General features: G+C 53.5%; 1 protein-coding gene and 2 long non-coding RNA genes across 6 annotated transcripts in view; 1 reads left to right on the top strand and 2 right to left on the bottom strand.

Annotated features, from left to right (window-relative positions):
• NET1 (neuroepithelial cell transforming 1) overlaps nucleotides 1-16063 on the top strand; it is a 50306-nt gene extending 34243 nt beyond the window's left edge. For 3 of the 4 annotated variants that reach the window (XM_083826678.1, XM_083826679.1, XM_083826680.1), the window contains exons 4-12: nucleotides 8916-9023; nucleotides 9797-9964; nucleotides 10746-10808; nucleotides 11260-11356; nucleotides 11479-11555; nucleotides 12060-12317; nucleotides 12577-12747; nucleotides 13626-13812; nucleotides 14179-16063. In XM_083826678.1, coding sequence (XP_083682804.1) covers nucleotides 8916-9023; nucleotides 9797-9964; nucleotides 10746-10808; nucleotides 11260-11356; nucleotides 11479-11555; nucleotides 12060-12317; nucleotides 12577-12747; nucleotides 13626-13812; nucleotides 14179-14579 — 1530 coding nt within the window. In that variant the 3' untranslated portion in view covers nucleotides 14580-16063. Of the gene's footprint in view, nucleotides 1-4458; nucleotides 4603-8915; nucleotides 9024-9796; nucleotides 9965-10745; nucleotides 10809-11259; nucleotides 11357-11478; nucleotides 11556-12059; nucleotides 12318-12576; nucleotides 12748-13625; nucleotides 13813-14178 lie in introns of those variants that run through there. The other variant, XM_083826681.1, reaches the window with a different exon arrangement.
• LOC310895393 lies at nucleotides 272-4260 on the bottom strand. Its single transcript, XR_014580654.1, has 2 exons — nucleotides 4221-4260; nucleotides 272-2967 (listed from the first exon to the last, which is right to left on the bottom strand). It is a non-coding gene; the product is annotated as an uncharacterized lncRNA (long non-coding RNA).
• Nucleotides 14294-17830, bottom strand: LOC310895391. The gene is made up of 2 exons (XR_014580651.1): nucleotides 17586-17830; nucleotides 14294-17442 (listed from the first exon to the last, which is right to left on the bottom strand). It is a non-coding gene; the product is annotated as an uncharacterized lncRNA (long non-coding RNA).
• Between the last annotated feature and the right edge of the window lie 2649 nt (nucleotides 17831-20479).

Raw genomic sequence — 20479 nt, 5'->3', positions numbered from 1 at the left:
GAAGGGGGAGAGAGAATCCCCGTGTGTCTGCGTTCTTGCTGGTCCAGATCACTCAAAACCATCAGCGAGCGTCTTTCCGTGGTCAGAGTCCACAGAAGCTGCTTGGCTCGAGGCAGGGATAACGCAGCATAAAGAACACGACGACATAATGCAAGAAACTGCAGCCGTAACGTCTGCCTTTAGAATATATATCCACAAGCTTTAAAGAAACAACCAAAACAGTCCCGCCCTCCTCCCTTCCCCCTCCCAAAGATATAACCGCGCGCGAGGACTTTTATGGCAGTTTTATTGGCGGGTCTGATTCATGCAAGAACGTGCCCGTGCATAAGCTACAAATTTGTATTTGGAAACGGGCTTCGATCAAAACGGAGTATCGCTGGCATTGGCTGCTCCGTGCAACCGAAAAACAACAGTTGGCACGCGAGAAGGTTGGGAGCTGAAGTCAACCGGAGCTTCTCGCGCCATTACTCTGTTGTTCGGGCAGATGTTGCGTGTAATAATGCCACGAGCTCGGACGGTCCGTGTTTTGGGGCGTCGCGTTCATATTCATAAGATGGAAATTGCTTTTCTGGCCTGAGCACACAAACTTTCAGCTCGGGGATGGTTGAGGTGACTCTTCCTCCAGAGCTCTGCAAAACGTTGGAGGCTCTGTTTCAGTAAAAATGCATCTGCGCTGTGGGTTGTTGTTTTTTCCACTTGTAACTGTATGATGGAGTTGAGTGGCAGCTAATTATAGTGACCTCCCACCATCCAAAATAAATGCTGGATTCCAGACCGGCTCGTAAACTTTTCAGATGACCCAATAGTCTCTTGATGGGTCATAGCCTACTTTTGCTCATTTTCCAGAAGACTGCTCTGAATTTGGCTCCGAATATAAATATCTGGGAGTGGAATGTTAAACACAGCTCGTGGACGGTAAACAATGTTGTGTACAGCAGCGGGGGGCTGACAGCCCCGGGTACGTGAAAATGGATGGGAGATGATTGCCTGCGGAGATCGTCCATATCCCAGTCCTTGAGCATGCTATGCTATATATAGCATATTAGGAATAGCTGTAAAGTTAGTTTTTCAGTCGGATTTCAGTTCCTAGTAAGCAGGATTTCAAAACGGACACGCACAACAATGAAAACGAATACGCTGTGAGTGTAATGGATGCTTTCGTTTTCCCCGAGACTTCAAGCCGCCGAAGGGATTAAAATGTCGCAGGTTCTTTCTTTGAAGAAATTGAATCCAGATGTCAGTCACGTTGGAGGCATCCGGGACCTGTGAAAACTGGGAAAAGTGCCCGCTGAGGAATACCCCCCTGCCTCCAGGCTGCCGTGGTGCACCAGCTCGGGTCTTTTCCTTCGCAGCCAGTGGCAGAGGCGAGATCTTTTGTCTCTGGCTCCTCTCTGCAGCCGCAAACATCCTTCTTGCAGAGTTAGGTATAACCTAAAGCAACCCCAAGCGCCCTGGCTGATGGCTGGGGCTGTGTAACCTGGCCAGACCTGAACTGTGAGGACACGGAGGGTGCTGGAATGGCTCTTCCACTGAACCTAGGCTGAAAATCACATTCCGGGCCTGCTAGGATTTTATATTAACTGTGTCTGCCTGCCGTTGTCGCACATGATTTGCTTGAGTATTGCCAAGAGAAGGGACAGGATAGCAGGTCGTGAGTGCTGGCTGCCCAGGACACGGGTGCTGGAGGACACGTTCAGCTGTGGGGGCAACGTTCCTGCTGCCCCGAGCGGTCTGCACGCCACGCTTGGCAACCCCTGGCACTAGCCAGATGCCACGTGTTGTTTAAGCAACTGAGTATTTTTAACCGTGAAAACTTAACGCAGTCTGGAATTGCAGACCAGAATTCAGATGCGTGTTTTCCTAGGAATTCCTCGTTTGTTAATCTAAAATTTATTTGATGATGCTCTGGGGCTGAAATAACACAATGGCATGTCGGTACCCCCGAGAGGACTTGTGTTTAGTAGCAGTCCTACCCAGAATAACACGCAGGAGCAAAGAATGACGCAGGTACGAGGCTGCTCAGGACGTCAGGCAAGCAGCTCGGTGTAACAGCAGTCCACCCTTCTCCATGGAAATGAAAACCCAAACTAAAAGCGAGCATCGAACGATGAGGGCTGGGTGACTGTCACTCGAAATCCTCCTGGCTCCCTAACGCGACAGGAGGATAGGAGTCACCGAGGTATTTCACTCCTAGAAGTGAAAATCCACAGCTGAGTGTAGGGGGGGAATGCTATTAATACCCCTGGCAGGAGAGCAGGAAGAACTGGTCTGTTACCATCGCTCCGTGCAGAGACCGGCCGGGCGGCATTCTCGTGGCTTCGGAGTCCTGGTGTGGGCCGGACCCTGCACAGCAGCCCAGAGGGGTTGAGGAAGGCGCAAAGGCAGCCGGGGCCAGGGCAGAGGGGTGAAGGGGCACTGGGAACACAGAGGGAGATGCTGGTGGGTGGAGGGAAGCTGGGGTTGTGGTGTGGAGCGTGTAGGGTACAACTCCAGAAGTCGGGCTTGGTAGCTTCTGCTGCAGGATGAACGAGTTTCCTTTCTTTTTCCATTCGTTTTGGCTTTCTTCAGAGAATTCCCGAGTACTACAGCCTCCTTCAGGATGGTTTGCCCACCGGGCTGGTGTTTGCCCACCTCCCACCCTTGCCATCTTCAGGCTTCTCCAGATTTATTCCCTTCGTGTGCTCGGCGCTGCGTGTCGTCAACTACCCACACGTGCGCATCTCCACCGCGCAGGTGGATTTTACCTTGCAACAGTGCTTGATCTACCCAGAGCAGCTGTGCAGGACACGTACCCATCGCACGTGCTGGGCCAGGAGCAGGCGGGGAGCCCCGGTGTGTCAGGCTGGAGCCTTCGGTTCCCTCTCCGTGACTTCAGCAGGCTTGCATCACGGCGAATTAGGCGGCCTCAGCAGGTGTCAGGCACAAACAGGGATCTCCCCGCGGTGAATCGTCCCTTCCCCGAGGGCTCTGCAAGGAGAGGGACAATTACTTAACTCTTACGTCACAGAAAACACTTGGGATGGCACAAAGTGCTCCGAGACGCAGGACATCACGTTCTGGTCCTAACGAGACTCGTTCAAGAGCCGCCCTCGTGTGCGTGTGTGGCTCTTCACGCCTTCCCTCCCGGGTCCCAATTGTTCACGTCCTATTTTTAGTTGGCTCTGCACATCTCCATCTCAGGAAAGGGAGATGTCTGGGTCGAGAATTGTTCCCTTCTCCCAACTCAGGGCCCTTTAGAGCACATTTATCAAACCTTTGCCCTTCGGTTAGAGGAGAATCGAGCTTTTAGGTACTCCCAAACCCCCGATCAAACTCAGTGATGGGTTTTCCAGAGTCACAGTCCCGTTGGTTAGTTGTCATCTTAAAACCAGTTGACTTGACTAGCGGGAAGGAAGGTGTCTTGGCTGACCAGGATCCCCCCATCTGAAGGACCTCAAGTTTCTGAGAATCCTGCGTTGGGTGAATGTTGTAAACCCTGACCCCGAGCCGAGGTTCAAGGGGCCTGGATTTCCAAGCTCTCCACCCAAAAGACACAAACAGGGCCAAAATCAAGCCAAAACGGGCCCGGGGAGAGGGCGACACGACTGGGGCTGGCAGGGCGCGAGCCTTTTTCCACAAAGAAGGTGGGCGAGCACGGCCAGGCAGCCCTGCAGCCACCCTTCTACCACCAAACAAACTCGGTGCATTTCCACCAGCACAGGAGACCTTTTTCCTTCAGAGGTTTGTGGCGGTGCCAGGAATAATAGGGCTGAACAAACAAACAAACCCTACAGGCCCCGCTGCATCCACGGCCGGGCCTGCTGGGGCAGGCTCCCCTGGGAGGAGAGGGGGAGCGGCTCGGGCCCTGCCAGCACAGCTTTGGAAGCCGAGAGCCGACTTAAAAGCGCAGGTCCGGACAAGAATTCGGGTTTTTGAACAGGGAGGGCTGAGGCTGGTTTAAAAAAATACCACAATTTGTGGCGGCAAGCGCCTCGCGCCCCTGTGGCGGCAACGGGACAGAGACCGTGAGGAGAAGCGCGTCCCACCGCCAGGCCTGGGCGGCGGCTGAGCCTCAGAACCACGAGTGCCAGGAGAGAAAAAGAGGGGAAATAGCCCCAAACCAAAACACGCATTTTAATTTGCCTCTTTTTAACCCAAACGGTTAAAAAGAAGGAAAAAAAAAACGGGAAAAAAAATGTGTTTTCCAAACCACTTTCTGTCACAAAACGTGAGGAACGCACCCCTCGCCCCTCACCGGTTCCCCCCCTTAAAGCAAAGCCTCCCCAGCTCCCGTTTCGGGGCGTTTTTTTTTTTTTAAGGATTTTAGGAGAAAAAAAGGCGGGGAAAGGGACCGGGGTGGGAGGGGCGAGCTCCTGAGGGAGGGGGCGGGGCTACGGGAGGGGGCGGGGCTTGAGGCTTGGGGGCGGGGCTTGTGGCGTGGGGGCGGGGCTTGGGGCGTGGCCCCGCCCCCGGCGGTGAGGTCGGGGCGCGGCGCGGCGGCGGGCGCAGAGCGGCGGGGGGCGCGGGGCGATGGTGGCGCCCGGCGAGCTCGGGGGGCTGCTGCCCGTCAAGAGGACGATCCGTGTCATCGACGCCCAGAACCAGGCCTTCAGGGAGCAGGAGGTGAGCAGGAGATGGGGAACGAGGGGGGAAAAGAGGGGCCGGGGAGCGGGTTTTTTAGGGTCTTGGGGGGGGCGGGGGGGGGATTTTGGTGGGAAAAGAGGTGGGTTTGGGGACGGCGAGGAGCCAGGCGCTGCCCGGACCCTCCTTGAGGTGCACGCTGTGATTAAAAAAAAAGAAGAAAATCAACTTTTTGTTAAAGGCTCCCGCAGGAGGGTAGTCCTGAAGGCGGGGGGCGAAGCGGGGCTGCTCCGGGGGGCTCTCTGCGTGCGCCGTCTCCTCCCGCTGCCAGGATTTTGCCTTATTAGGACCTCGAGCCAAAGCCGAAGTGTTGGTGGCTTTTTTTTTTTATATATATATATTTATAGGGTTGATTTTATTCTGTGTTGTTATGCACAGAGGGTATTTGCGTTCGGGGGAGACTATCGCACGTCTCCCGCAGGGACTGGAGGCAAAGTTCAGCAGTCAGGCAGAGACTGGCGGCACTGGGCAGGGCGTTATCGCCCCGCTCGGGGACAAGGGGAAGGGGAAGGGAGCTGCAGGCAGCTCTGGGGCCAGCACACTGCGCGCATAGCCCCCACCTTAAAGCCCTGCCTTTAAAACAGCCCCATTTGGGCAATCGCCTCCTGCAAAAGGGAAAACAGGCGCTGGGAGAGAAGAGAAATAAGGCAGGTCTTATGAATATGAATAAATCGCCTCTGATACTTAAAATGTACGTGTTTGGTACGGTATAACCGGTGTGCTGGGTATTGGTTGTGAAGCTGTGGGTCAGGGCTCGAGCGATGCCCCCCGAGCAATATTCCTGGCGGTGCTGGGTACTCGTTTGGTGTCAGGAGCCCCCGAATTTTGGGGCTGAACGCTCCCATCGTGGCGGGCAGCCCCCTGAATTTGGGAAAGGCAGAGGGTGAGGATCTCACCCCAAGGTGCCGAGCTGGGGGATTCGCATCGATCCCAGGTAAAGGTGTCCGGGGCAGAGGCGAGCTTTGCCCAGCTTTCACGTGGATCTTAAAGATAGTCAGGTGGCGATGATCGCTGGCGAGGAATATTTGAGTTGGTGACTTCAAACCCCCTCCTGCATTCCTGGCTTAATTAATCCAAGTTCGGCTGCGTGCGGTTTGTCGATTTGTCACCGAGTTTGTATGCGTTGGGACGGGGCTGGCACGGCGAGCATTGTCCTCTGCTAAATGAGCCCTGTAAAACCCACTAATTATTACCCAGCGCGGGGGAAAGGTTGCGTGCGTGCGTGCTGCCAGGGGAAAAACTGCTTTGCTCAAAAGTAGCTGGTTTTCTTCCGAGCAGCAAGACGCAGTGCCTTCACAACGTGAATTACCTGCGCTTAAAAGAGGAGCCCTTGAAGCACGGTAGCCTTGCTCTCTAGCCAGGGCACTGAGACAAAGATTTACCTTTTGTGTGGACGTTCACAAAGTATTTATATTCTTCGTTTCTAATAAAGAGTCCCTTGGGGGGAAAAATAAAAATGTGAATGGAAGTAGGAGAGCTGTTGAACTCCCCAGGGTTTTAATTGTGTGGGGGCTGTAAGGCTCACCGCTGCTGACTGGTTACGGAAGCGTTGCAGACTTGGTTCTAATCCGGGCTTCTGTAAGGAATACAGCGTGGAGACAGTCTGATCGTTGTTTGCAAGTACAGAGCTAAAAAAAAAAAAAAGAAGAAGCACCGAGCCAAAGTTATCCCTAGCATGAGCCGCGCCGAGGCTCAGCTTACACTGTGGCTGAGTCTGACCACAAGCGGAGGATCGCGGTACGTAACCCCCAGCTGAAACGCAGATCACAGGGACGGTGAGGCTTCTGAGAGGGAGGCCGTCTCCCTGCCTTGGATCGAGTGATGCAGTTGGAAGGAGGAGAAGAAACAGATGCAGCTTTCTGGCGGTGAAACCGTTCCCGTCTGAGACAGGGCAGAGAGCGGGATTTCTTTTCAAGAGAGGGGAAATGGCCTTTTGCTGAGCTGCCTTTGTAGCGCGCAGAAGTTTTTCTGTTGGCCGAACGCCCCGAGGGAGCACAGGGCATGGGCAGAAAACGCTTGGGTCTTGCCGGTCTGTGAAATTCCTCCCTCTGCAGAGCAGAGGAGTGCTGCTCGGGAGCTCTGCTGCCTCTCGTCCGCAAGAGCAGAGCTTTTCGCTCCCGGCCTGCCTTCGCCTGTCTCGGTGCCTACCAGCTGCTGTTCCAAAAGGTGCCAACTTACGGTCCCGCAGGGACAGGGAGCCCCTTTGTGCCGCCTGGCCCGAGCAGAGGCAGGAATGCCGGCCGCGAGACCTCGTGCATGTGCCGCAGATGTGCGGGGAAGGCATCCGCACGCGTCCCTTCGCGTAGACGGCGTGTCACTGTACCTCGGTTCTGGCCAGCCTGCCGAGCTGACCCTTTAATGGCAGGCTGCGAAATACCGTGCGAGCATCCTAAAGCACCGAGGTTCCTCACTGTTAATTTTCAGCGTCGTGTTTTTTCCTTTCCGTGCTATTTATATCCCTGGCCTTGCCCGAGCCGTGTGTGGCTCACGCCTGGATGTTTTCTGCTCACATTCCTGTAGTTTCTTACACTTCTCTTGGCTCGTGTCCCTTTATCCCGGTATACGGATGCGGGGCTTCACAGAACTAAATTACCTATCCTTTCGCTCCGGCCAGAAACGTCTGTAAGTAATTAAAGTTTCCTCGTTTCCTGAGCACAGCCTGCGTATCCAGCCTGCTGGGATAAGCCTTTCCCGACCAACGTTCCCTGAGAGCAATGGCTCGAGGCTGGCAGGGGGGACGAGTGACTGCAGCGACCCCGGTGTTGAGCCTAAACCCACTGAGAGCCGGGGGCCCGTGCTCGAGGGTGCCCTCTTGGAGCTTTCCCCTTTCCCGCAGCGCCTGAGATTACCCAAACTTTTCGAGCGCAGCCTCAGACACCCGTTGTGCGGTGCCGAGAGGTCTTTGTGCTCCGCGTCAGCCATAAACCGTTGCGTTTCGTGTTCCTCCCTGCGACTTTGAGGGCTTAATTCGGTGTGAGCTCAGTCCTGCGTTGCTTAACGCCGCTCGCAGGCAGACAGGCTCCTCGGGTCGTGTTGCTGAGAACGGATCTTGCGGGTGTAGCTCTTAGGTTTCCTCGGTCCTTCCTGGAACCCAGCTCTCCCTGTGGGTTCCTATTTCCCTTTTCTGCTTTCAGCTTCTGTCACATCGGTGCTACGCAGGAGCAGGGGGTTTGGGCTCCCTGCCCTGCAACCTCAGGCTGGAAATCGAGACGCTAAAGAGATTGTCCTAAGCAGCCTTCACCTTTTAGTCTTTGATACAGGAGAGGAGAAATTTAACTGTAATTAACCAAAAACGTCCAATGAAGTTTTGGGAAAGTTTTTAGGGCGATTGAGTCAAAAAAAAATTTAAAGCTTCCATCAACTTATGCTAACCAACTCCAAACGAAGGAACTTCCTTGTGCTGATGAGTCATGCCGACGTCTGCCAGATGCTTAGGAGCACCAGGGCACCTTCCCTGGGCAGTCCCTACAGCCAAAAATTTGATCCAAAATTCGTAGGGTTGCCAGCACGATGTTAAAAACCGATCAGAGCTCAAGCACCGGTAGGTTTCCTTGGGACACTTCCTCGTTTTTGGCAGCCTTTGGGTCAGGGCGGCGTTGAAAATGCTCTGGGCTCCCGGCGTGGATTAGCGGCGTAGAAAAGCAGAAGCTCTGCCTTTCAAATCTAAACACGGAGAAGAAAAATTACGATGAGTTGCCCGGGGCGGGGGGGGGCAGAGCAGGAGGGGGAGGAAGCTTTGTAAAACCGAAGGTTTTAAACTTCATCTGCTTCGAGTGTGCGTAGCCCTCGCAGGAATGTTCAGCATGTGGTCATTTGCCATTTGTTAGAATAGCTGCTGAGGCCGTCCCGGGCTCCGACTGCTACTTTTCTCTCCAAAATAAAATTAAAATGGAAAAACGCATTCTTTCGACAAAGGAAAACATGGTAAAAGGGAGGAGCGGATCGCAGCTCCATCTTTAGATGAGTCGCCTGCCCTGTAGAGCCGAGTGCTTCGCTCTATTTCTGTTCGAGCCGTAACGGTCTCTGTTTGAGCCTAATTCTGAATTCTGACGTGTGTGTTATCTTGCCTCTTCTACACTGGGCAGAGTTTTCGCAGTCTTAATTGTGGCCCTAAAGTTCAGACAAATATTTACAGCCTCTGCTTTCCATTTAAGATGAATGGCCACTTCAAAACGCTTTCTTTGCAGTGTTTCCCATCCCTTAAGGGTGTTCATGCTTTTTAAACCTGCCTGGACAGCTTGAGAAATGAAGTGGGAGTCACAGCCAGTACAATTTGTTCTCTGCTTTATTTACAGGAGCCAAGCAATAAACGGGTTCGGCCTTTAGCACGGGTCACATCCTTGGCGAACTTGATCTCTCCTGTAAGAAATGGTGCAGTTCGGCGCTTTGGGCAGACAATACAGGTAAAAAGCAGAGTTTTCTAGCCCTCCGTGGACGTGTGGGACGGTACTGGCTGTAGGGGGGGTGGAAAACAGGCACTGGGATTTCCAGGCAGCTTGTGAAAACCTACCGTAGGATTCGTGCAAGGACAGAAAGCTTGCTCGGGGATGAAGAAGAGTTCGGGAGTTCAGAGGTGGCTCCCTAGGTTGTTGAGGGCTTAGGGAGGGAAGCAAAAATAAACTTCAGATAAGGGGAATGGTGTTGGTAAGCCGTTGCAGCACTTGAGGTATGTGTATTGGAGCTCGTGTCAAGATAGAAGCGAGCTGACCTTGCTGTTTAGCGATGATGTCAGGGACGTGTTGCCTAAGGAACCGCGCGTGTCCAGGTGCGATCGCTGCTCTGGCTCTTGCAGTACCACTGCAGCTCACGGGAGCAAAGTTCGAGTGGCGTCTGACTAACCCCATTATAAGCAGGGTTATGGTCCTAATTTATTTACTTCCTCATACCTTGGAAATAGACCCGAGCTTTATCTGCCCGTTCTCCTCCCAAGGGCTGCTGCTGGATCGGTGCAGAGAGGCACATGGAAAAGATTGCCAGTCTCGGGGCTCTTGGGCCCTTCTCAGCAGCTTGATTAAAGTGTTCCTTTATCTGAGGAAAAGTGTCTGGGTGTGTTTTCCTGCCCTGTGCAGCAGAGGAGGATGAAGGATTGGGAGGGGTGTGGGTAATACTTCTGCACTTCTGAACTGTAGGCTCTTTTTTTTTTTGACTTTTTTCTTTTTTTCTTTAATCCCTGTAGTCATTCGCCCTTCGCAGCGACAGCAAATCCCCTGGCTGTGCCCAGAAGTCATGTAGCAGATCCGCTGCTCCCACCCCTCCTAAAAGAAGAAACAGTGTCCTCTGGTCTGAGATGCTAGATGTCAACATGAAAGAATCCCTGAGCACCAAAGAAATCAAGCGCCAGGAGGTAAGATGTCTGTTAAACAGCAGGACTGGCAAAGGCAGCTGAGGCTTGGTCCATTTCCTTGGTGGGAAAAGGAGTAGTGAGCATCTGTGGGTGATTGTGTCTTCCTGTGCACCTTCATTTCGAAACCACTAGATTTATTTCAGTGCCAGGCATGGGAAAAGGTAGGCTGCTCTCTCTCGAGTCGCTAGGGAGCTCGTCTCCCCAGTTTGACCCTTCGGAGATGCCAAACTCTTTCCACGGGGGTGCTCAGCATTGCTGAAATTTGAGACCCAGCCGCGCTGGTTGCTTTGCAGCAGACCCAAAGTCGGGTTCCTTGTAAAGCCAGCTGTCTTTCTCTTCGAGCTCTTGACAATTGGTTGAAAGCCAAACAGCGAGGCCTTGGCTTGCCTTTTCCCTGTAGTTCTTAGACAAATCTTCTCATGACAACACAGAAGCTGACTAAAGACGCCTGGGATCTGACCTCTGCGGTTTTCTGGGTTTTGTTTTTTTCGTGCTTGCCTGTGTAAAAGCAGTGATTTAAAAGGTGCTAATATTTAATTTGGCTTGTGCGTGAGCGTCAGAGCTTTCACACAGTTGTAAGTAATGTAGCTTTCTCCAGGCTGGGAAAGCCAGCAGATTTACTCGGGGGTTGTCGTGCCCAGGTGGCATAAAGCGATTCAGATGGCAGAACCGCCTGTTCAGGCCGAAGAGACAGGATGTACATTATGTTAGCCGAAAGGCTCTTTCAGAGGAAAACGGGGACTAAAAATGACTCTCGGTGCTTTTATCCCCCTCCTCACAGGCAATATATGAAATGTCCAGAGGAGAGCAGGACCTAATCGAAGACCTGAAGCTTGCCAGAAAGGTGAGTGGTTTTTTCCTGCAGTCAGTAACCACGTTGCAGATAATTAAGTTTACTTACCCCTGCAAACATTACACATCAGCTTTGTCAGGCCTAGAATCCACCTTTTGGAAACTCTCCTGGAAAGCTGAAGCGAGCAGTCCTGCAGTGCTGGTTTGGGTGCAACAAACCCAGCCCTAAAACGATTGTGCCTTGCAGTCCTGCACTGCTAGTTGGCGAATTCCTCTCCCAGAGGAGAACAGTTCAGACAGGAAAGCCCTTCTCCTTTTTAGGCCTTGATGCCTTCATACAGAGTTGTGGATCCGATGTTGTAACATCGATCCAAGTCGATGTTACTGTTTCTATCGGCTTCACTTCAAATCTGTCCTGCACTTGATACATCCCCGGGATTTACATTGTCAGCTTTTAGCTGTGGGAGATCTGAATGCATTTTAATAGTGACTTCCTTTGACAGGCGTATCACGATCCTATGCTGAAACTCTCCATCATGTCCGAGGAGGAACTCACCCACATATTTGGGGACTTGGATTCTTATATTCCTCTGCATGAAGGTAAGAACAATTGGATCACTTTCACATAATGCGTTGACTGGGAGTTGCACTCGGTGCTTGCTCGCATCAGAATAGTTTACTGGGGTGTTGTAGCAGTTTCTAATTCCGTGTTTCAATTCCAGACTTGTTGGCAAGTTTAGGAGAAGCAACAAAACCAGATGGAACAGTGGAGCAGATTGGGCCCATTCTCGTGAAATGGGTGAGTACATAACTCTCAGACACCAGGCTGAAAATGATTATGAGCTTAAAGAACGTTTAAAGCTAGAAGCTGAAAAGCTGCGGGCTTTTGTGGCCTTGAGTGAAAGACTGAAGCGGAAATCCTGACTGCCCTGAAAACAATGGGGCTCTGTCAGCTGTAATGGGCCACAATTTCATCTGGGAGACTTGCACTAGTGCGACTGCAATTACTTACTGATTTATGTTTGAAATGTCTACATTGTCCGCACTGTTAGCAACTGATGTGATCTCAGTAGTGCTGTAGCTGTTAATCTCAAACATCTGAACTTCAAAGGCATTGAATGTAGGACGCCCTTGTTCTCCTCACAAAAGACTAGCTACATATACAGGATAATCTGTTAGCTTTTTTTATTGGGCCCAGATATCTCAGTGAGGGAAGTGGAACCCCCCGAGCTTGACATGTTAATGTGATTTGGTCTTCCTGCATGGAATTTGACTCTTCAACACTATTCTTCTCCTCCCGCAGTTACCAAGACTCCATGCCTACAAAGGTTACTGTAGCAATCAGCTGGCAGCCAAAGCCCTTCTGGATCAGAAGAAGCAGGACCGGAGAGTGCAGGACTTCCTTCAGCGCTGCCTCGAGTCTCCTTTCAGCCGCAAGCTGGACCTTTGGAGCTTTTTGGACATCCCTCGAAGTCGGCTGGTCAAATACCCGCTGCTCCTGAAAGAGATCCTGAGGCACACTCCCAAAGACCATCCTGATATCCAGATCCTGGAAGAAGCCGTAAGCAATAGCGATTTTATGAGCATTGTTCTGACAGAGCCATGTCATTTTAGAGCTCCAGAAAGCTTTCTTAAACCCTCAGCGGTTTTGTGGGGTGGCTTTCAGAGGACGTAAATCTGTGACAGTAACCCCTTGTGAAAGCAAATGGGCGATCAGTCCACACGGACTCCATCATGGGGAGGTTTTAAATAACTACATAAAGGGAAGGTATGCAAGCATAGGTCCCTATTTAATCATTTGTAAATGTTTTATTTTTTAGATATCTATAATCCAAGGCGTCCTCTCTGACATCAACTTGAAGAAGGGGGAGTCAGAGTGCCAGTACTACATTGACAAGCTGGAATACCTGGATGAGAAGCAGAAGGACCCGAGGATTGAAGGAAGCAAAGCTTTACTGTGCCACGGGGAGCTGAAGAATAAAAATGGGCATGTAAGTCATGGTAATTAACGCTCGGGTTTGAAAACCTTCCCTTAAAGGCAGTTTGAAACTCCTTGTCATAGCAGGACCAGGAGCCCTTCCATCCTTAGGGTTAGCCGAGACAATTGCCTAGATTTTAAAAAGCAGAGGAAAAAGGGCCTGATGGCAGACTGCATTGCAGGCTATAAGGGAAAGTTTCCTGCTGACAGTTTTACAATTGGCCTTCAGGAGCTGGAAAATAATTAGCACAGAATTACCTTAGAAAGTGTGCTCTGTGCCCTAGCACTCCATCAAAAGGGATTTCCTGCTGCCTGTTTACTTTCAGGTGCTCTGACATTCCCCATTGTGAACGCTGGCGCGCAGCTCTTCCAAACAAAAGTGTTCCTGCAAAAGCCTGTTTGGCTTTGAGATGAACTGCCAAGAGTTTATCTCCCACTGCAGCGACACTGAAAGACCCTGCTGTACTCCAGGCTTTGCTGCCTTTTGTCCTGGCTTGCCAGAGTAACCTCAGTTTAAACATCAAATCTTTGTGTTCTTTATTTTATTTTTCAGTCGGTTGTTTTGAGGTTTTTTGTTTAATTCAGCCATTACGCTGCAGGACACATGAAGCATTTTGTACAGTCAGAAAACAAACTGCTTCTAATTATCCTCTCCTTGCCTTCTGCAAATCATAAATCAATTCTTACGGGTCACAAAATAATAAATCTGATGATGTAAGTGTTGTGTATGCCACTGCTGTCAGGGTCCTAAGTTACTGTAACCAACAGTTGTCAGGAAACTAATATGGGCGTGAGACTTGAGCTAACGTGGCCTTGAATTCCAGAGGGTGTGTGACAACTTTGCACAGAGCACAACGCTTTGCTCATACTCCGATATGTTTTCCCTTTCAGAAACTCTACGTCTTCCTTTTCCAAGACATCCTGGTTTTGACCCGGCCAGTCACTCGCAACGAGCGTCAGTCCTACCAAGTGTACCGGCAGCCGATCCCTGTCCAGGAGCTGCTCCTCGAAGACCTCCAGGACGGCGATGTGAAAATGGGAGGATCCTTCCGAGGAGCTTTTGGCAATTCGGATAAAGGTACAGCCCAACCCCATCACCCGCGTGGGGATCAGCTGGTGAGGAGAGCAGGAGATCTCGGTCAGGATGATCCCTGCACGCAGCGGGTGTGTGACATGTCTGCATCCACCTTTAGACTCGCTGCTGGGCTTCGCAGTGTTATATTTTGGTGCCCATAAACTTTCATGCGGCGCCTTGCAGTCGGAGCTAAAATTAGAAAAACATCTATTTCAGTGCGACCGGGCTGGGTTTTTTGGGGAGAATGTCTGTGGGATTTTGAACGCTTTCCCCGAAGCGGAGCAGGTCAGGCAGGGCCGCTTGCCTCGTGATGGGATCTCGAAATACTGAACTAGGAACTGATCCGCTTTTTCCTATGTTTACCTTCAGCTAAAAATATCTTCCGAGTTCGTTTCCAAGACCCCTCGCCGGGCCAGTCCCACACGCTGCAGGCCAACGACGTCTTCCACAAGCAGCAGTGGGTCAACTGCATCCGAACCGCCATCGCCCCCTTCCAGCGGACTGCGGCCGCCGCGGAGCTGCCGGAGCTGCCGGAGCTCAGCGAAGAGTCGGAGGAGAACAACCCCTCCGTGCCCAACGTCAAAGCCCAGCGGCGGCAGTCCGCCGTGTCCGGCGTAACGGAGATGGAGCTGGACGAGAGCACGGCCGAGTGCGGCTCCGTCCTGGACTCGGAGGAAGCCAAGGGCGTGAAAACGCACAGAACGCTCGCGGGGCACAGGAAAACGAGGGAGAAGCAGCTGAGCAGCAAGCGGAAAGAAACGCTAGTGTAAAGAGGAGCCCGGTGACACCACGGCGGAAGACTGTTTATTTATAAATAACGTGTACATTTTTCTTGTCATGTGAGCACGATTGGATTTGCTCTTCTGAACAGAAGTCTTTTTTTTTTTTTGATGTTGTAATGGCAGCTACTGGTATACAGTTAACACTGTTGAACTGGAGTCTGTTTTTCCTAAAGCAACCACTTTGACCCTGTTTTTACGCTCTTAGTCTGTGATTCAGAAGCCCTCGTGGTTTTGACTGCTTCTGGCAGATTTTTGAAGAGCACACCTTGGTTTCTGACAGATTGCCACGTGGTGATTGAGGCGGGGAAATGGTAAACCTAAAGCAGAAGTTGGTGCCGTCACCGCGAGCCTGGTGGTGTCCCACTGCAACGGAACAGTTTGGATCTGTGCTGCAGGAGCCCTTTTAAAGTGGGCTCGAAAGCTGAAGTCACATTTTCTTTTTGTCTCGAATAGCGCATGTTTTGCAGTGTCTGGTTGTCATCACCCATGTGACTTTCCATCCTTTTTTTTTAAAAAAAAAAAGGGACAAAAAATCAGACCCCAGGTTCAACAGGTTCTCAATTTACCTACTGGAATCTTTCGTCCTGGTGTGTTCACTGTACATTCCTCATTTTCACTCATGTAACCTGCCGCATATTTAATTTTTTTTTATTAGTTGTTTTTGTTTCAAATACTTGTTTGGGGTTTTTTGGTTTTCTTTTTGTTTTGTTTGTTTGTTTGTTCGGTTTTTTACTTTTGTATTTTCATCATCTTCAGTCTTTCAAACTTGGCATTTCCTTTCGAGTACTTGATCCTTCTTGTTCAGAGGCGCGCGTGTACACAACGCGCCTGCGCTGAGCTCTGGACTCCTGAAAGAGAACTGCGTTGTACGGGGTGTAGGAAGGTTTTGTAGGCACGTTGCAAAGGGTTTGGGGAGGGAAAAGAAGAGCAGCAGCTGTAGAGGGAATAGCGAGGGAGTGAAAGTAGCTTTTGTAGTTACTGTTTGTTGAAAATGAAATGCCTTCCGTGGGCTAACGGGGGGCCGGGCTGGAGGCAGCCAAGAGGATATTGTATGTGGTAGAAAGGTAGAGAAGAGGAAACGTCTGCGGCGGAGGAGTTGAGGACGGGAGAGGTAGAAGTGTATATACTCGTAACGGCGACACTGCCGCCCTTCTAGCAGTCCAAAGAATTCGTGCGAGAAGCCAGCTGGGAAACGGTGCCGCCAGGCAGCGTAGGAAACGAAGCGGCACCGGCTCTGATCGAAGCCAAAGGGTTGTCCCCGCACTGCGGCCGCGGGTGGCGGGGCGAGGGCGGCGATCCCACGCCACCCCTCCTCGAGCCCTGCAGTCACCCGGCTGTGAGGGTTCCTGTCCCTCGCGCCAGTAGTGCGGGAGGTGGGAGGAAGGTGTACATAGACGCAAAGCCGTGTGGTTCTCTGTAAATGTCTTGTACAGTTTCGATTGCCAAGTACAATTAAATTTGTGACAGCCTTCTGCTTTGTCTTGCGTGAGTTGTTTCCTGGGCAGGGCACCCTAAATGCAGGCGGGGTTATTGGGCCGCGGTACGGGGAAGCAGATAAAGCCTGGGCACCTGGCTGGGCCCCGGAGCCCCCGCGAGGAAGCTGTGGGGTTGTCAAAATCCTCTTCTCGGTCACGGTTCCTCTTTTTGCCACCTAGGGCCCAGCAGGACGCGAGCCAGGGGTTTGTGGCCGGCACCGGCCGCCCTCCCGGCGCGACAGGCGGGCGCTGGGAAAGGGCACAGCTCCCTGAGTCACCCTGCGGGCTTCCCTGGCTTTTCAGAGGAAAAGGGAGCAGGGGTGATGGTCGCTGCCCTGCCCTGCTCGCGGCACACCGAGAGGACGTTGCTGGGCGTCTCGCACGTGTTTCTCTTCATCTTTAGCTCTGGTACCAAAGCGAGTATTCGTTACGCTTGTTCCTCCTGCGTGCTGTGAAGTGATACCGTGCGGCTGCCCAGGGAAAGAAACCAGATCTGTCTGCAACAGCCCACGCTTCTTTTAAAGGAAACGACGTGTGACCCCAAAAGCAGCTCTCAAACCACCCCACAGCCCCGGCCGGGGGAAAAAGGTGTCCCCATTTAGTGAACATTTAGAAATCCCTGAGCTGAAGGAGGACACGGCTGGACAGAGCTGGGGGGCACCCTGGGGAACCTATCCAGAGGCGAACTGCGAGTGGCGGTGATGAAATCACACGAAAATCCGTGGGCTGCCCGTGTAGGGCAGTGTCTGGGTGCTGGGTGCCCGTGCTGGCTCCCCCAGCTCTCCCACGGTGTCCCCAGGGCCCTGCTCGCCCCCATTTTTGACCTCTGAATTACGAATTTTAAGCTGGAGGGAGCTCAGCCCTCCCCACACAGGGGTTAGAAGCGAGAGGGCATAGAAGAAAGTCTCCTTTTGCAGACACACACACACAAAAAAAAGCCTTCGGCGAGCTGCGGGGGCACATGGCTCGGCCTCAAAGGAGAGGAAATCCTGCGGCTTATCCTCCCGCGCGTCAGGCCGGGGACAGACCTCGCTCCGGTCTTCGCGCGGCCGACAGAGAGAGTTGGCCGCGAGCCTCGTTTCCCCTGCTCGGCGCTGGTCCCGCGCGCTCCCCAGGACGAATGTGCCGACCGCAGCCGGCCGCCGCCTCCGCCCTCGCTCTGCTAGACTAAACACGCCGGGCGTGCCTGGCTGCCGGCGGGTCCTGGCCCTCTTCTCCTTCCCCTTCTCCCTCTCCTTCTCCTCTTCTCCTCCTCTCTTCTTCCTCTCCTTCTCCCTCTCCTTCTCCTTTTCCTATCTTCTCCCTCTCCTTCTCCTTCTCCCTCTCCTTCTCCTCTCTTCTCCCTCTCCTTCTTCTCCCTCTCCTTCTTTTCCCACCTTCTCCCTCTCCCTCTCCTTCTGTCCTTCTCCTCTCCTCCTTTTCCTATCTTCTCCTCCCTCTCCTTCTCCCTCTCCTTCTTTTCCTCTCTTCTTCTCCGCTCTTCTCCCTCTCCTTCTTCTCCCTCTCTTCCTTTTCCCACCTTCTCCCTCTCCCTCTCCTTCTTCTCTCCTTCTCCTCTCCTCCTTTTCCTATCTTCTCCTTCTCCTTCTCCTCTCCTTCTCCTCCCTCTCCTTCTTCTCCCTCTCCTTCTCCTTTTCCTATCTTCTCCTTCTCCTCTCTTCTCCCTCTCCTTCTTCTCCCTTTCTCCTTTTCCTCCTCTCCCTGTCCTTTCTTCTCCCTCTCCTCCTCTCTCCTTCTCCTTCTCCCCCCTCTCCCTCTCCCTCTCCCTCTCCCTCTCCCTCTTCTCCCTCTGCCTTTCCTCTATTCTCCCCCTCCTCCTCCTCCTCCTCCTCCTCCTCCTCCTCCTCCTCCTCCTCCTCCTCCTTCTCCTTTCTCCTCTCCTCTCCTCACACCCAGACAAGGGACCTGAGCGAGCACCATGTGCCCCGCGGGCTCCCGGCACCTCCACCCTCGGCAAGCAGCTCCCCGGCCCCGTATTCACCTCGGGGGGTTCCCCACCCAGCTTGGTGCTGAGCAGGGCCAGCGCCACGCAGCGCACCCCTGCCCCGAGCACCTCCCCAGCACCCCAATCCTGGCCTGCACCACGGGACATCCGGCAGGCGGGACCGCGGTCCCTTTGGGTTAAAAAAGCACGACTTCGGGCACGCAGCCCCGCAGACCCCGTCGTTTTTCCCCATTTTTGTTGGAAACCTCACCAAAACAATACCTCGACCGCAAACCGCCGCCGCCCGGCTTTTACGCCCGGCAGCTGCCGTCCCCCGGGGCCCTTTCCAAAAATCCCAAGTTGTTCCCTAAACCCCGATGCGATTTTGCCGGGTTTTGTGGCCGCTCCTCCCCACCTCCACCAACGCCTTGGGTTCATGCGGGGCCCCGGGGCCCCACGGAGGTTTCCGCGCCGGAGCCATTTTCGTTCCCCGCCTCCAAATTTCTCTTTTTTTTTTCCACGAATTCCTCAGCCTCCCCCCCCCGCCCCCAGCCTCGTCAGACCCAGACACATCTGCGCACATCTGCGCTTGCGGTGCAAGCCACGCGGGGTCGGGGTAATTCGTCCGGGTGCTTCTCACCAGTCATTTTGGGATTTTTTTTCAGACATTTCGCAGGTCGGATCACCCTAAGGCAGAGGCTGGGGTTGAGCGGGGCGATGCCGGGAAGGGGAGGCCGCCTGCAGAACGCCCAGCGGCGTCCTCTCCCCACTCCGTCAGGATTTTATGGGCCAGCAGGCGGGTTTAGGAGGTTAATTAGCCTTCTGTGCTAATGAGGTCGCAATTAAGCGCGGTCGAAATCAAGGGCTGGCCTGACCTCCTCCCAGAAAGGGCTGGCAACGCGGAAGGCAGCGTGGGGTGGGCAGGGGGAGGCAGCGGGTGCTGGAGATGGGGAAGGGAAGGGTGGGGGGGGTGGGAGAGATGGGGGGGGTGCTGGGTGCTGGCAGTGGGAGGTGGTGGGTGCTGGGAGGTGCTGGGTGCTGGTGGTGGGTGCTGGTGGTGGGAGCTGGTGGTGGGAGGTGGTGGGTGCTGGTGGTGGAAGAAGATGGGTGCTGGTGATGGAAGGAGATGGGTGCTGGTGGTGGGAGGTGGGTGGGTGGGTGCTGGTGGTGGAACACGATGGGGCTGGTCGTGGAAGGAGATGGGTGCTAGGAGGAGATGGGTGCTAGTGGTGGGAGGAGATGGGTGCTGGTGGTGGGAGGAGATGGGTGCTGATGATGGAAATTGATGGGTGCCAGGGACCGGGAGGTGACAGAGAAGCAACCCCCCAGCAGCTTCCAGCTTTGCTCAGCACCAAGGCACTCCCAGGATGGAGCCTCCCGTTAGCGAGATCACCCTGGTGCCCCCCCAGCCCACCCTCGTGTTGGAGCTCAGGCAAGCCCCCCCCCCCAGCTTGAACAACCTCCTAAATCCTCCCAGGCCTGGAAAACACCCCGAAAAACACCTGACGGTGCCTGCCTCTCCCAAGCCACCCCCAAGCCAGCCCCCGCTCCCCAGCCCCGCGCTTTCCTGTCCCGCCCAGGGCTCTTTCACAATTTCGATTCATTTTGGAGCAGGGCAGCAGCGCGGGCAGGCAGAAGAGCAGGGAGCAGCTCGTTAGTTGCACAAGAGGAGCCGCCAGGGCCTCCCCTCCCCGAAACGCGCTTGCCGTGCCTCTCGCCAGACAGGTTCCCAGCGCGGCTCAGCCAATTCCTCCCTGCCTCTGCGATGCTTTTCGTGCCAGGAGTTTTTTCCAGATGAGTTTTTCCTCGAGATGGTCACCCCCTCCCAAACTCTGTCCCACCTGGAGGCCCCAATTCCCACGCGATCCCAAGTTCTCCCGTGGGTTGCGTCTGTTTTTTGTGGCATTCCCTCCAAATCCCACGGGTTTCATTACTCACTGGGAGAATCTGGGGAAAATCAGTGCCGTTTTCGTGGAGCCCAGAAAGGCAAAATAACTTCTGCTGCTGCTCAGCCCGGTCATCTGGTCTGTTTGCTCCTTGGCCCGGCTGGTGACGTTCACTTGGCTGTTATGGGCACATAGGAAAGAGGGGCTGGAGGGATGGGCGGATGGATGGATGGATGGGTGGGTGAGTGGATGGATGGATGGATGGATGGATGGGTGGGTGGGTGGATGGATGGATGGGTGGGTGGATGGATGGATGGATGGGTGGATGGGTGGATGGGTGGGTGGATGGGTGGATGGAGGGGCAGCTCGATGGATGGTAGTAAGAATGCATGGATAGATGAAGAGATACGTGGTTGGGTGACTGGATGGATGCATGAGTGAATGGGCAGATGGATGGGTGGTTGGTTGGTGATGGATGGATGGAAGGATGGGTGGATGGATGGATGGATGGATGGATGGATGGATGGATGGATGGATACGTGGATGGATGAACAAATACATGGATGGTTGGGTGAGTATGGATGGATGGATGGTTAGTTGACA

The sequence above is a fragment of the Anser anser genome, assembly GCF_964211835.1.
Source record: "Anser anser genome assembly, chromosome: 1".
Taxonomy (NCBI): domain Eukaryota; kingdom Metazoa; phylum Chordata; class Aves; order Anseriformes; family Anatidae; genus Anser; species Anser anser.
The sequence above is the reverse complement of the archived record's forward strand: the minus strand, read 5'-3'. Positions and strand labels throughout refer to the sequence as shown.